This window comes from Heptranchias perlo, chromosome 31 (genome assembly GCF_035084215.1).
Source record: "Heptranchias perlo isolate sHepPer1 chromosome 31, sHepPer1.hap1, whole genome shotgun sequence".
In the NCBI taxonomy this organism is placed as follows: domain Eukaryota; kingdom Metazoa; phylum Chordata; class Chondrichthyes; order Hexanchiformes; family Hexanchidae; genus Heptranchias; species Heptranchias perlo.
This window is the reverse complement of record NC_090355.1, coordinates 32,739,319-32,752,943: the sequence shown is the minus strand read 5'-3', so window position 1 is coordinate 32,752,943 and position 13,625 is coordinate 32,739,319. Positions and strand designations below refer to the sequence as shown.

General features: G+C 42.1%; 1 protein-coding gene across 2 annotated transcripts in view; it reads right to left on the bottom strand.

Moving 5' to 3' along the window:
* Nucleotides 1-418: 418 nt before the first annotated feature.
* col27a1b (collagen, type XXVII, alpha 1b) overlaps nt 419-13,625 on the bottom strand; it is a 524,608-nt gene continuing 511,401 nt past the window's right edge. For both annotated transcript variants that reach the window (XM_067969899.1, XM_067969900.1), the window contains 7 exons: nt 12,706-12,741; nt 12,505-12,531; nt 10,335-10,400; nt 10,012-10,180; nt 9,128-9,237; nt 3,380-3,598; nt 419-2,509 (listed from right to left, as the gene is read on the bottom strand). In XM_067969899.1, the coding sequence (XP_067826000.1) occupies nt 2,363-2,509; nt 3,380-3,598; nt 9,128-9,237; nt 10,012-10,180; nt 10,335-10,400; nt 12,505-12,531; nt 12,706-12,741 (774 nt within the window). In that variant the 3' untranslated portion in view covers nt 419-2,362. The remainder of the gene's footprint in view (nt 2,510-3,379; nt 3,599-9,127; nt 9,238-10,011; nt 10,181-10,334; nt 10,401-12,504; nt 12,532-12,705; nt 12,742-13,625) is intronic.

Genomic DNA, 13,625 nt, shown 5'->3' with positions numbered 1-13,625 from the left:
CAAAGTTTACTTGATGTTCGGCAAACATTTGGTGAGTTCATACACAGCTCAACTAAGAGGCCCTATGGTCGGAGGAGTTGCCAGATTTTTGTTAGGCAAAGGTATTAAGGGTTGAAAAACCAAGGCGGGTAGATGGAGTTGAGATACATGTTGCAGACAGGAAGTGTGATCAGACGTAAGACGTATGACCAATGAAACTGTTTGAGATATCTCCTGTCCATGAGGCTGTAGCACTGTGGGGTAAAGCACTGATGATGGCTTTAATTCCCAGTGCAAAAATCTCTTGGATGGCTTTAAAATATATAAAATTTACTTTTTGAACGCTATATTCCATTTTTCTTGAAGAATGCACAAATGAGCCAACCCAGGTTTCATTGCTTCAGTTTGAAATATTTATTTCAATAAAGTTTCAGAAACTTTTAATTTCAAACAATGGAAGTCTAAGCCCCAAGGAGACTAGCAAAGGCTGAATAAGGTACTTCACAGCTAAATAGTGAACCGTTGTACAGAACGTTCAAACTTCTGCGACTAAGGCAATAATGATACTGATGTCTGCGGATGACCATTTTATGGCAACTCTGTTTCTATAGCAACAGACACACACAGAAAAGCAAATGGAATAGAAAAAAAAACCCAAAACGAAGTAAAAAAAGAACTAAAAAAATAACAAAGCTGAAGTGTGTTCAGAATGGTACCAAAATGCATCTGAGGTATTCTGATGGCTGGCTTTTCAACTGTATTATCAGATTTTTAAAAAACGAAACAAATTTAAAATATTGTAATAGAATTCTAGATTCTTCACATATTTCCTTCAAAGTAAAAAAAAATCAGGAATTAAAAAGAAGCGCTTAAAGCATTTTCCTATACAGTACGTTTAAACTCTGCATAATATCTTATAGATTTGAAACATTGAAATATTCTTCTCTTCAAAGCACCAAATTTACACATTAGACAAGCCAAAAAAAGAACTCTACATAACTCTCCAAGACCAGTTGGGCGCTGAAGCAACATGTTTACAACTACAAATAACAACAACAGATCTGCTTCGAAACATAGACATCTGTGATAGGGTTTAGGCAATTGGTTTTTTTTGAACCATGGTTTTAAAACATTTAAATAACATTAAATAGCAGATTGTAAAATATTGATCCACTGTATACAACATAGCGAGCAGAAACATTTTACACAATTTGATGAGAAGATGGAAAATCTATCATTGTTTCAGGAAAGATCTAGGTTCCTTTTTTTAATTAATAAAGCTTCTCTAAATATTAATTACAGCTTTCAGGGGGCAACTTTGTACAAACAGAAGCAGTGTTCAAAATGAGGAATTTAAAAGACAGTATGGTTTCAAAAATAGTTCGCTTGTCAATTTTCCCAACTCTCTTAAAAAAAACGATCAGTGACTCAGGAACAGTTGGGTTCAAAACCTGCTGCTTTCACAACTCTCCAAAATACAATTAAAATAATCCCGTAAAATATTAAAGGCACTTTAAAAATAATTAAGTTAACAATTATCGTTGCTTTCTGACTGTCTGGGGGCGGGGGGGGAAGGGGTCAGGGGCTGAACGGTGTCACCCCACTCACAAAAACTGGAAACGTCTCCCCATGACAGCTGCGTCTGCTCTGTGGTAATACATAGCACCATTGATTCAAAATGACATGTGAATGAAAACAAAACATGAGAACGTGAGCACCAATACCAGACGATGGGAGGTAGAAAATCACCCCAGGAAGCTCATGCTATTAGCACCATGTCATATTACTAGAAAACTGGGCGCTGCAAATGCACCTCATCATTTTTTGATTTTTCTCGCCTGAAATCGATCAATTAGTCCAAGCATTTGGTGGTTGGAAGCTAACACTAGAACTGTTTACACATTAAATTAAGTGTCACGGATTTAGAGAATTTCAACAACTCTTATAGTTCCCCTTTCTCCTCCACTATTGCACATTGGAGATGCTTAGCAGACATGCAGCCACCAGCTCTATCTACATATAGTCGCTCTTCTGAATATCCTAACCTGTGGCTACTGATATTAAGCCACTAGAATCCAATTTGCTTTTTTAAATAGATTTTCTGCAACCCAGTTATAGACATTCTCATTTCTCTCAACGCAATGGCAGACAGACTCTTTGGCTATTGGTGGAGATCTTCAATTCTAGTTGTTTTAGCTAGACGTTCTCCCACAAAACAGGTCCTCTAACATTTCTTTATAGTTTTTTTTAAAGCCATTGACAGCCTTCTCTGATCAGTAATGTGACATTTTCACATCATGTCAGCAATTCCTTGAGTTTTATTAAACACACAGTAAAGAATAACTACGTTCTGATGTGGGTTGAAAATGGTTCAGTCGAGAGCTCAGAGAAAGCAGACAGGTCCGATCTCCAGGTGGTAATGTATTCCAGGCTTTGGTTGTGGTAAATTATAAACGCCAATTATTGGCAGCTGATTGGGATCTTGTGTGTGAAAAAAGAAGTGAGTCTGATGCCATCGGCCATCTTTAATCTGAAAGGCAATTATAAAGAACACGGTCATTACGCTTTATTTATATCGGTGATTAAAGCAGCTAAACAGTGGGCTCCCTTAAATTAAAAAGCACTTTGCTTTCTTTCCAGAAGATCTTCAAACTTTCTAAAGGGTAGTGAAGTGGGTTAGCACAATGTACTTTCACTGCTGGTTCCTGGGTTCAAATCCAAACTCGGCTGGTGGGATGAAAGTCTCCCCTCTCTGTCAACGGGGCCTAAATGAAATGACTCCACCGTTGGTGGCCGCGCCTTCAGCAGCCTAGGCCCTAAACTCTGGAATTCCCTCCCTAAACCTCTCCGCCTCTCTCTCCTCTATGTCTCTCCTTAAAACCTACCTCTTTGACCAAGCTTTTGGCCATCTGTCCTAATATCTCCTTATATGGCTCGGTGTCAAATTTTGTTTGATAATCGCTCCTGCGAAGCACCTTGGAATGTTTTACTACGTTAAAGGCACTATATAAATGCAAATTGTTGCTGTTGTTGAGATGGGGCAGAGGAATCCTAGTGGCTATGAATCCACACCACAAAGTTACCTATAATTCAGCAATGAAATAGGCAGTCTCATTCAGAGGGTCCACAAGTATGTGAGGTGGAAAATGGGAATGTTACTCTGGTGCAGTATGGAGTGCTCTGCTGTTGTTGGGTTAACAGATGTTTGGGCAATATATAGAACTTTTACCTTTGCACACAGCTAGGCTGGGTGCCAAAAGTGGGAAAGTGCAACTCAGAGTAGCAACTAAATACAGAAATGCTTTGGTTTGCAGATGGACCCATGTGAACACTATTTACTGCAATGTAAAAAGCTGAACATGGATTACAGAAAGACAGTTTGATTTTAGGTGATTTGTACCCGACAGTCATCCAGCAGAACTTCTGGTATAAACGGTCCCCCTGCTTCCAGCATCTGACCATTCCAGGACTTGAACTTTACGGCTTGTTTGAAAGGTTTGTCCGAATTTCCATCTGCCCAGACTGGAACATTGAGACAGTGAATGGTAATGTGTTGGACCGCCTCTGAGCTCAGCAAGTGTAAGAAGTTCATCTGGACCCGTCCCACTGAGAACGCCAACTGAAAACAAAGCAAAGAATGAGAATGCAGCTAATTAGGACCTGTCCTAATAGGGATAGAAAATAAACTAGCAGTAGCAGCCTCAACTGGCTGACTTATATACAGATTGTTCTGCAAAAAAACTGCACTCCAAGGGGAGTAGTGAGAAAAACAAACCAGTATTAGTTATACTCAATAGGCACTCAATCAAGGATTGGAGGGGGAGAAAGTATTTTAACTCTCTTGTTACAGTTCAGGCTTTTTCTCAGCACATGTTCATGGCTGGACTGTAGTTTTCATAAACAGGAACCAAAACCGTTATTCACTTCTGTGTACGTGCTCACTTGCACAGGGCTAACAATGAATCCGTGATCACATAAACCACTTCCTGGACCACCACCTTCTCTCTGTTCATGGCAGATGCGTTGCTCAGTGATGTTTATTTACAGGTGAAATACACACAGCGAGAGAAATAGCACAGTGAATAAACAATAGAGCCAGAATAGGTCCACAAGAAGCTAATATACCCTATTCAGAAAAGCGTTTTTTTTTACAGATTCTGAGAAGCAACATATTCTTTCCATGGAACCATCAAGGGTTTGTCTCTTTTGTAGACCTCAAGATGAGATTAGGTTAAATTCAGTGATCTGAGTACTATCTCTGACCTGAGCTCTTTTCAACCACTGGTCAACCATGGGAGCATGGAATGGCCATGCATGGACAATGCGAGTTCCAGTTCACCCACAGAATTCATTGTTCTTTTGCCAGAAATGTAGTTTTGTGCCATAGGACCTCTTCACGTGGAAGTAAACAGGCCAATAATGGTGTCAACAGACTTTACACCTTGGAAAGAGAGGTCGTAACGGCTTAAAGGCCCACAATTCTACCCCCAGACTGGCCTTTGAGGCTCGAGGGGCCGTATGGCCTACTCCTGCTCCTATGTTCATGCCTGATCACAACTCTGTCCGTCAACCACACTGTGGTGTCAGCCTTGGCTCAGTGGGTAGCACTCTCGCCTCTGGGTCAGAAGCTCGTAGGTTCAAGCCAAACTCCAGAGACTTGAGCAAGTAATCTAGGCTGACATTTCCAGCGCAGTACTGAGGGGGTGCTGCACTGTCGGAGGTGCCATCTTTCAGATGAGATGTTAATTAAAGCCCCATCTGCCCCCTCAAGTGGATGTAAAAGATCCCATGGCACTATTTCGAAGAATAACTGGGGAGTTCTCCCCGGTGTCCTGGTCAATATTTATCCCTCAACCAACATCACTAAAACAGATCATCTGGTCATTATTATACTGCTGTTTGTGGGATCTTGCTGTGCATAAATTTGCTGCTGCATTTCCCACATTACAATAGTGACTCCGCTTCAAGAACACTTCACTGGCTGTAAAGCGCTTTAGGACGTCTTGAGGACGTGAAAGGCACTATATAAATGCACGTTCGTTCTTCTTTCTTTCACATATCAAATAAGTATATATTTTTTAAGGCAAGTTATTTAAACTAAGCTTTCAAATGGTTTGTTTGTACATTTATTTCATTGCAGCCTCTCCCTCTCTGTGCTTTTACATTGTTTAATTTGGATCATGGGAGGGTGGTGCCTGTGAGCTGCCTCCCTCCATTTAAATGGCTCAGACCAGCTCCCTTATCCCAGAAGCAGTCACGGGTTTTCGGGTCTGTGCTTCTGCTGTTGGGAGAAGGGAGTGGGTTTCAACAGTGTAAATATTGGGAGCCAAAACATGGACTGTGCAGTAAGGGTCCTCTTTGTTTCTGTTGCAGATTTCCTGGCTCCTGTCTGCCCAGTTTTTATACTATGGTCTCCTTCTCTCCTCACTAAACTACAATTTGACAGCTCGGTGACTTTGCAGCCATACGAACAATTTGAATCGGTTCTTTTGTTTATTCAGTAGGGTAGGCACAGAAAAACCACACAGAGTCATGGTTAGGCAATAGTTCCAGTATTTCTTGTGTATCTCTTCATAAATGTTATAGCCAGGGTCAAAGCATTAGGTACATTGCTTGACCTGTAACTGCATAGGGTGCCCATCCAATGTCAGGGTTAAGGTTAAAGTAACACTTACTATATATAGTTATACAATAAATACTGTTATAGGTTGAGACCAGGGCTAAAGCAACAGTTACAGTATTTGTTGTGTAACTTTATATAGTTATAGGTTGAGACCAGGTCTAAAGCAACAGTTACAGTATTTGTTGTGTAACTTTATATAGTTATAGGTTGAGACCAGGGCTAAAGTAACAGTTACAGTATTTGTTGTGTAACTTTAACCCATAACTATATAGTTATAAAGTGATAGATTTCTTGCAGAATTATACAGAACTGTTTGCCATTAGGGCCAAGGTTAAAGCGATAGTCACAATATTTATTGTGTAGCTATATACAGTTGCTATTTATTTAGCAGCATAAATAGGAACACAGCCTTTTACTGTTAGGAACATAGGAGCAGGAATAGGCCATTCAGCCCCTCGAGCCTGTTCCACCATTTAATCAGATTATGCCTGATCTGTATCTTCAACTCCATTTAGCTTGGATACCCTTACCCAACAAAAATCTATCCACATCAGTCTTGAAAATTTCAATTATCCCAGCATCCACAGCCTTTTGGGGGAAGAGAGTTCCAGATTTCCACTACCTTTGTGTAAAAAAAGTGCTTCCTGATTTCACTCCTGAACAGCCTAGCTCTAATTTTTAAGATGATGTTCCCTTGTTCTGGATTCCCCACCAGAGGAAAATAGTTTCTCTGTATCTACCCTATCGAATCCCTTTATCATTTTAAACACCTTGATTAGATCATCCCTCAACCTTCTAAACTCATGGAAATACAAATGAAGTTTATGAAACCTGGCATCATAATTTAACCCTTTAAGCCCTGGTGTTATTTTGATGAATCTGCGCTGTACCCCCAATCAAGGACAATATATCCTTCCTGAGGTTCGGTGCCCAAATTTTAACCCAGATCCCCAGATGGGGTCTGACCAATGCTCGTACAACTGAAGCATCACTTCCTCACTTTTAAATTCCAACCCCCTTGAGATAAAGGCCAACATTCCATTAGCCTTTTTGATCACTTTTTGTACCTGTGCACTAGCTTTTAGTGATTTGTGTGGACACTCAAATCCCTTTGCTCCCCCACAGTTCCTAGTTTCTCACCATTAAGAAAATATTCCAATGGGAGTAAGGGGTGAAATCTTGACCAAAAATGCCAGAATGAGTAGAAGAAAGGAAATCACATGTTATACAAACATCTACTTCTTCCCTAAAATTATCAACAGGAGGAATTCCATCCTCTTAATCATTTAAAAAACCTTCCTGGTAAACCCAATACCAGTGATAACTGGCACTTCAAACAGAAATAGGACCAGCAGGCACTCCAACACGCAGGCTGTTGTATCATGGTGCTTTTGAACAGGAGAAAGCTGTACCTAAAGCTTATAGATTACTATAGGCCAGGAGTGTCCATACTAGGACTGTAGAGCCACATTTAGATCTGGTAGCACTGGCAGCTTGAGATACCTGTATCTGCAAATTAGTAAGAAAGAATGAAAGACTTGCATTTATATAGCTCCTTTCACGACCTCAGGATGTCCCAAAGTGCTTTACAGCCAATAAGGTAGGAACATTGACAAACTTTCTATGTGCCTGCGAGGCTCTGTAATACGCACCTAAGTGGCCTACAGAAGCATAAAGCTCAGACATCCCTTCTGTAGGTTTTTAAAGTTTTTTACATGAAATGACTACAAAAATCAATAATTGCAACCATTACACTTCAGAAAAGTATTTTAGAAAACGTTATGAACAGCTGCAGTAACAGTATGCACCTGTTAGTGGCGTTGCTGTGATTTTTTTTGTTCTCAGCACTGCCAACTCGTGTTACTTACTAGTACTGCAGCTCTAAATAGCAATCGTTGGATTCCAAAGCACATTGATCTTGATCGTCTACATTTGAAAGTGTGAAATATAATAACTTATAGACACTCACATTTGTAACTCACACAGTACCTTTCAGTGAGACACTGCCTTTATTCTAAAGCTACCTGCAGCCACACTGGTACAATGTCTTGCAGGATACAGAGCTCTGAAGAGTACAATGGCACGTTAATGATGACAGGCTATTGCATCTAGTGCCACAGATTTACTGTCTGAGCTTTAACAAAAACTAAGATTAAGATCAGAAAGCGATAGATGTACAGGGCATGATTGTATCTCAGAGCCGGGTACCCTGTGATCGCAACTCAATTGAAGGTGAGTATTTGAGCTTCTGGGCTTCCTTTGCGCCAGGCAACCAGACTGACAGGCTGGCTGCCTGTCGGGAGTGAAAGGAGCAGTGAATGAGAGAGGGAGGAGGGAGGCAGAGATCATGGGCCGTAGAAAAAAAAAATCGGGTGGGGTGGAGGTGGGTGGACATGGACGACATCGGGGGTCCAGCCAGCATCGGGGATCGGGTAGGGGGGAGGTTGGCCGATCGTGGGGGTCTTGTCGGCCAGGAGAGCTTGTTGGGCTTGGATGAAGCACTCCTACTCCTCCGGGCCCACAAGCAGTGCACTAAAGGCACTCCCTCATGGATCCGGCCCTTCCCACCTGCTTTCACCTGTGTGATTCGGAAGCGATGGGAAACCCAAACAGATAAGGTTAAATCCACTTCAGTTTTGCAATACACAAAGAATTAAGTACCTCAACTATTTCAATGAGGTCCATTGCCCCTTTAAGTATTGGCCTGCCGGCTTTAAGTGGGGGTGGGTCTTCCTGGTGTTTGTGTGTACACGCATCCAAACCTGCCAGGGTCAAACCCAGAAGTGGGTGTGTTGGAGCCGGGATACAGTCCCGTTCCAAAAAGTTGTTATTTTAACCTCCCATCTGCCCCCAACTCACCCATTCTTGGGGGTCAAAATTACCCCCATAGTGTATCTTCAATCTTTGTAAAGGGTTTAGAATTTGAGAGTCACTGTTACCTCTAGGTACTTGAAGTGGGGTTCCCAACTCTGGTTGGGTGTATGCCTGGAGATTTCAACACATGACCTCCCACCTCAAACCGTCCCACCCCCACACTCCCACCATTAGTCCATCCTCCAGGTGCCCCGCCTTCCCATGGCCAATTGGTAAATGAACAGACTCTTTGTTACCCAATTGGATTAATCTTGACTGTTAGTCAAACTGCCTTTGTTTCCTATCTCCAATATTTTTACAACCAATAAATGAAAATAAATATTCAAAGAAAATGAAAAAGCAATGTTTTTTTAAATGCCCCAATGATTTTTCTCCAGGGTTTTTACTCGCAGCAGTATCCAGGAGATTAATCTTCAATTCCTGGAGACTGCAGGACAATCTTGGACGGTTGGCAACCCTAACTTGAAGGACTGTCCTTGTCCAGTTAAAGGAGTAGGCTTATCTGTTAACAATTCCTGTTAGCTGCTACAGGCAGGCATTAATGTTAGAGACCAAATATGGAGAATGGCCTTCAAGCTATAGAAGGATGCTAGGTAGATGGTTTAGTTAAAATATTTTTTTTTAAAAAGGAAAATAACACTGTAGTAATACCTTTGACACAGTGATGGGTTTGAGACAGGTCTGTCCGCCATTAGTGAAGTTGCATATCACTTCAATGGTGTCAGAGGTGCAACCGAGGTTAGGATCGATCCAGTAAGTGCCTAAAGAGCAAAGAAAAGAAAAAGATCAGATACTGTACACAAGCAACAATGGTTAGTCGGGGGCTCAGGGGAAATTGCACCTTTCAGGTAATCTATACAAGATGGTCTGAGATGGGGCCTACTTTGTATCTGCCAGACAAGAACAGTTTGGGAATGTTTGAGATCAGGCCTGTACCACACATATACCGTACACAACAACATTCTGGGAGTGGAGAGAGAATTGAGAAACACTCTTCCACAAAGTGACAGGAATGCAGTTTGCAACCATGTTTTGGGTCTTGGCTATGCTGCCAGTGGGGGATGCAGCTAGCAGCTAGTTCAGAGGCTTTGGCAGGAAACCTAAGGGAGTAGCGGACTGGGTAAACCTTGTAATATCACAGTGAGGCTTAGCCGATTAAAGGAGGCTGATAGCAATTGGTTCAATGATGGCCATATAGGTTTTGGTATTGGAGTTCATGCTGCCTATTTATCCCACGTGCTTCCACATCAAGTGAGTTTGGACCACCCTGAAGTTTGGGAGTTGCCCAGTTTGCGTACAGAGCATATTTGGGGAATCAGTAAGATAAGTTGAAAGAGACAGTACTTGACTCCAACAAGGCCAGTTATTTTCAAAAAAGCCAATTTCAATCTGGAATGACTAATGCCAACCAATGTGGAGTGACATTAGAGAACACTTGCACCTGCATGGTGAAACTGGGGCTGTGATGGGAAGATATGGCAAGTGACTGTGTTAAAGAGTTAGCACCAAAATATTGATGTTAGGTTTGGACTCACCATCATTCATTCGCTGCTCACAGTTCATGAGGTCACGGCAGACACGGGCAGGATTGTCCCTAGTGCCCAGGGGGTTCTTAATGCTGTGGATAAGATTACTGAGGTAGTGTAGGGTCTTAAAGATCTCTGCTCCCTGGTCAATCAAAGGTAGGTCTGAATTCTGATAGTTCTGCATGAGGAAAGCAAAGTTTAGTTGTAATAATTACAGTTAATGCTTACTTACGTGATTAATTTTATAATAAGCATATGTTGCAGCAGATATCAAAAAACATGGTTCCAACTGATCAGGGATCTCAACATGCAGCTGAGTAACGTTAGGTTACCTCTGTCCTGAGTGCAGTTTTCGATTCGATAAAAGCTTGTAAAGCAGCACCTAGATCTTCGTGTTTCTGAAAATATAAATGGTACAAAATAAGAACAGAAAATGTTTCAAACTCAAACCAGGGGGATGGGACTAAGTGGAAAGCTCTTACAGAGAGCTGGCACAGGAGCGATGGGCCGAATAACCTTCTCCTGTGCTGTAAAATTCTATGGCTTTTTTAAAATTGCAGCCTTACCTACTATAGAAGTATGTTGGAAATGTTTAAACCTCTAATCTGTAATTGAACAATATATAATGTATTTTATAAATATTTAACCTGGTTTAATCTATTATTGTATGTTTAGAAGTTACTGCATGCTGTTACTGTATATTATTATCCGTTGTAGTGCTGTACATTATTTAAACTTGTTCAAACCAACCAATTTATTTTGTTAGTGTTGTGACTTTTTATTATTAAATAATCAGACAGTAGTCATTTCTCAGTAATGAATGCACACACATTGTCTAAGGCAAGGATTCCCAGCAAAGTGTCAATATTTCAATACATTGGTCCCTTCAAACAACAACAACAAGAACTTGCATTTATATAGCGCCTTTAGAATAGTAAAACGTCCCAAGGCACTTCACGGGAGCATTGTACCATACAATGAGGTATTAGGATAGGCTTGGTCAAAGAGGTAGGTTTTAAGGAGCGCCTTAAAGGAGAAGAGAGAGGTAGAGAGACGGAGAGGTTTAGGGAAGGAATTTCAGAGCTTAGGCAGCTGAAGGCACGGCTGCCAATGGTGGAGCGGTTAAAATCGGGGATGCGCAAGAGGCAAACATTGGAGGAGTGCAGAGATCTCAGAGGGTTGTAGGGCTGGAGGAGGTTACAGAGGTAGGGAGGGGTGAGGCCATGGAGGGATTTGAAAACAAGGATGAGAATTTTAAAATTAAGCACAAGGGTGATGGGTGAACGGGACTTAGTGCGAGTTAGGATATGGGCAGCAGAGCTTTGGATGAGCTCAAGTTTATGGAGGGTGGAAGATGGGAGGCCAGCCAGGAGAACATTGGAATAGTCCAATCTGGAGGTGACAAAGGCATGGATGAGGGTTTCAGCAGCAAATGAGCTAAGGCGGGGCGGAGATGGGCGATATTACAAAGGTGGAAGTAGGCGGTCTTGGTGATGGAGCGGTTGTGTGGTTGGAAGCGTATCTCAGGGTCAAAAAGGACGCCAAGGTTGCAAACGGTCTGGTTCAGTGGCCAGGGAGAGGGATGGAGTTGGTAGCTAGGGAACAGAGTTTGTGGGGGGGTCCGAAGACAATAGCTTCGGTCTTCCCAATATTTAGTTGGAGGAAATTTTTGCTCATTCAGTACTGGATGTCGAACAAGCAGTGTGACAAATTAGAGACAGTAGAGGGGTCGAGGAGGCTGGTGGTGAGGTAGAGCTGGGTGTTGTCAGAGTAGATGTGGAACCTGATGTCGTGTTTTCGGATGATGTCGCTGAGGGGTAGCACGTAGATGCAAAATAGGAGGTGGCCAAGGATAGATCCTTGGAGGACTTCAGAGGTAATGGTGCGAGGGCAGGAAGAGAAGCCATTGCAGATGATTCTCTGGATAGATAAAAATGGAACCAGGTGAGTGCATTCCCACTCAGCTGGACGACAGAGGAGAGGCGCTGGAGGAGGATGGTGTGGTTAACCGTGTCAAAGGCTGCAGACAGGTCGAGAAGGATGAGGAGGGATAGTTTACCATCGTCACAGTCGCTTAGGATGTCATTTGTGACTTCTATAAGGGCCTTTTCAGTACTGTGGCAGGGGCAGACACCTGATTGGAGAGATTCACACATGGAGTTGTGGGAAAGATGGGCATGGATTTGGGAGGCGACAATACGTTCAAGGACTTTGGAGAGGAAAGAGGTTGGAGAGAAAGGGAGGTTGGAGATGGGGCGGTAGTTTGCAAGGACAGATGGGACAAGGGTGGGTTCTTTGAGGAGGGGGTGATGACGAGGGAAGGTATCATCACCCATCAGCCAGGTTTCAATCAAGGCCAACCTCAATAGATGGAGAGAGAGTCCACTGAAGTTGAAAGATCAATGATGCTTTTATTCATTTAGAGGAAAGCAGCCTCTTGGTGTGTGGCTGTGAAATGTGGCAGGAATAACAGCAGGTTAAATAATTTTTTAAAAAACTTACGAGTGCGACTTGAATTCCGGGAGGACCCTATTCAAAAAGATTAAAGGTTAGCTAACCAACAAATAAATGCTAGAATTTTTACCTACATTACATTTTGTGACTTTATGTTTTTCTATTGGATGCATTGATCACAAGCGTTCCAAAACACAAAGTTATGTTGCTGTAATGTTAAAAATTAAAAACAGAAATCCAGGAACTTACCGGTGGTCCAGGGAGTCCTCGAGGGCCCATTGGACCCTAAAGCGAGAAAAATCATAAAGTATCCTGTCAGTTTCCAGTATGAAGCCCAAATAAAGAACATAAGAACGTAAGAAATAGAAGCAGGAGTAGGCCATCCGGCCCCTCGAGCCTACTCCTCCATTCAACAAGATCATGGCTGATCTTCTACCTCAACGCCATTTTCCTGCACCATCCCCATATTCATTGATGCCTTTAATATCTAGAAATCTATCGATCTCTGTTTTGAATGTACTCAATGACTGAGCCTCCACTGCCCTCTGGGGTAGAGAATTCCAAAGATTCACCACTTCGGAGTGAAGAAATTTCTCCTCATCTCAGTCCTAAATGGCCTACCCCTTATTCTGAGACTGTGACCCATGGTTCTAGACTCCCCAGCCAGGGGAAACATCCTCCTTTCATCTACCCTGTCGAGCCTTGGAAGAATTTTGTATGTTTCAATGAGATCACCTCTCATTCTTCTAAACTCTAGAGAATACAGGCCTAGTCTACTCAAACTCTCCTCATACGACAATCACGCCATCCCAGGAATCAGTCTCGTGAACCTTCGTTGCACTCCCTCTATGGCAAGTATATCTTTTCTTAGGTAAGGAGACCAAAATTGTACACAATACTCCAGATGCAGTCTCACCAAGGCCCAATATAATTGCAATAAGACATCTTTACTCCTGTACTCAAATCCTCTTGAAATAAAGGCCAACATACCATTTGAATATGGATAAATTTATAGTTGACATTTTCTAGTGAGTGCTAAGTTTACTGCAGTATTTTATGATGGTTTTACAGTACCTGATTCTAATTGAGACTATTGGATAAAACCATTTTCCAGACAGTGCTCACATGGATGATAACTGGCTACTGTGCACGGGAGCAGAATAGGTTAT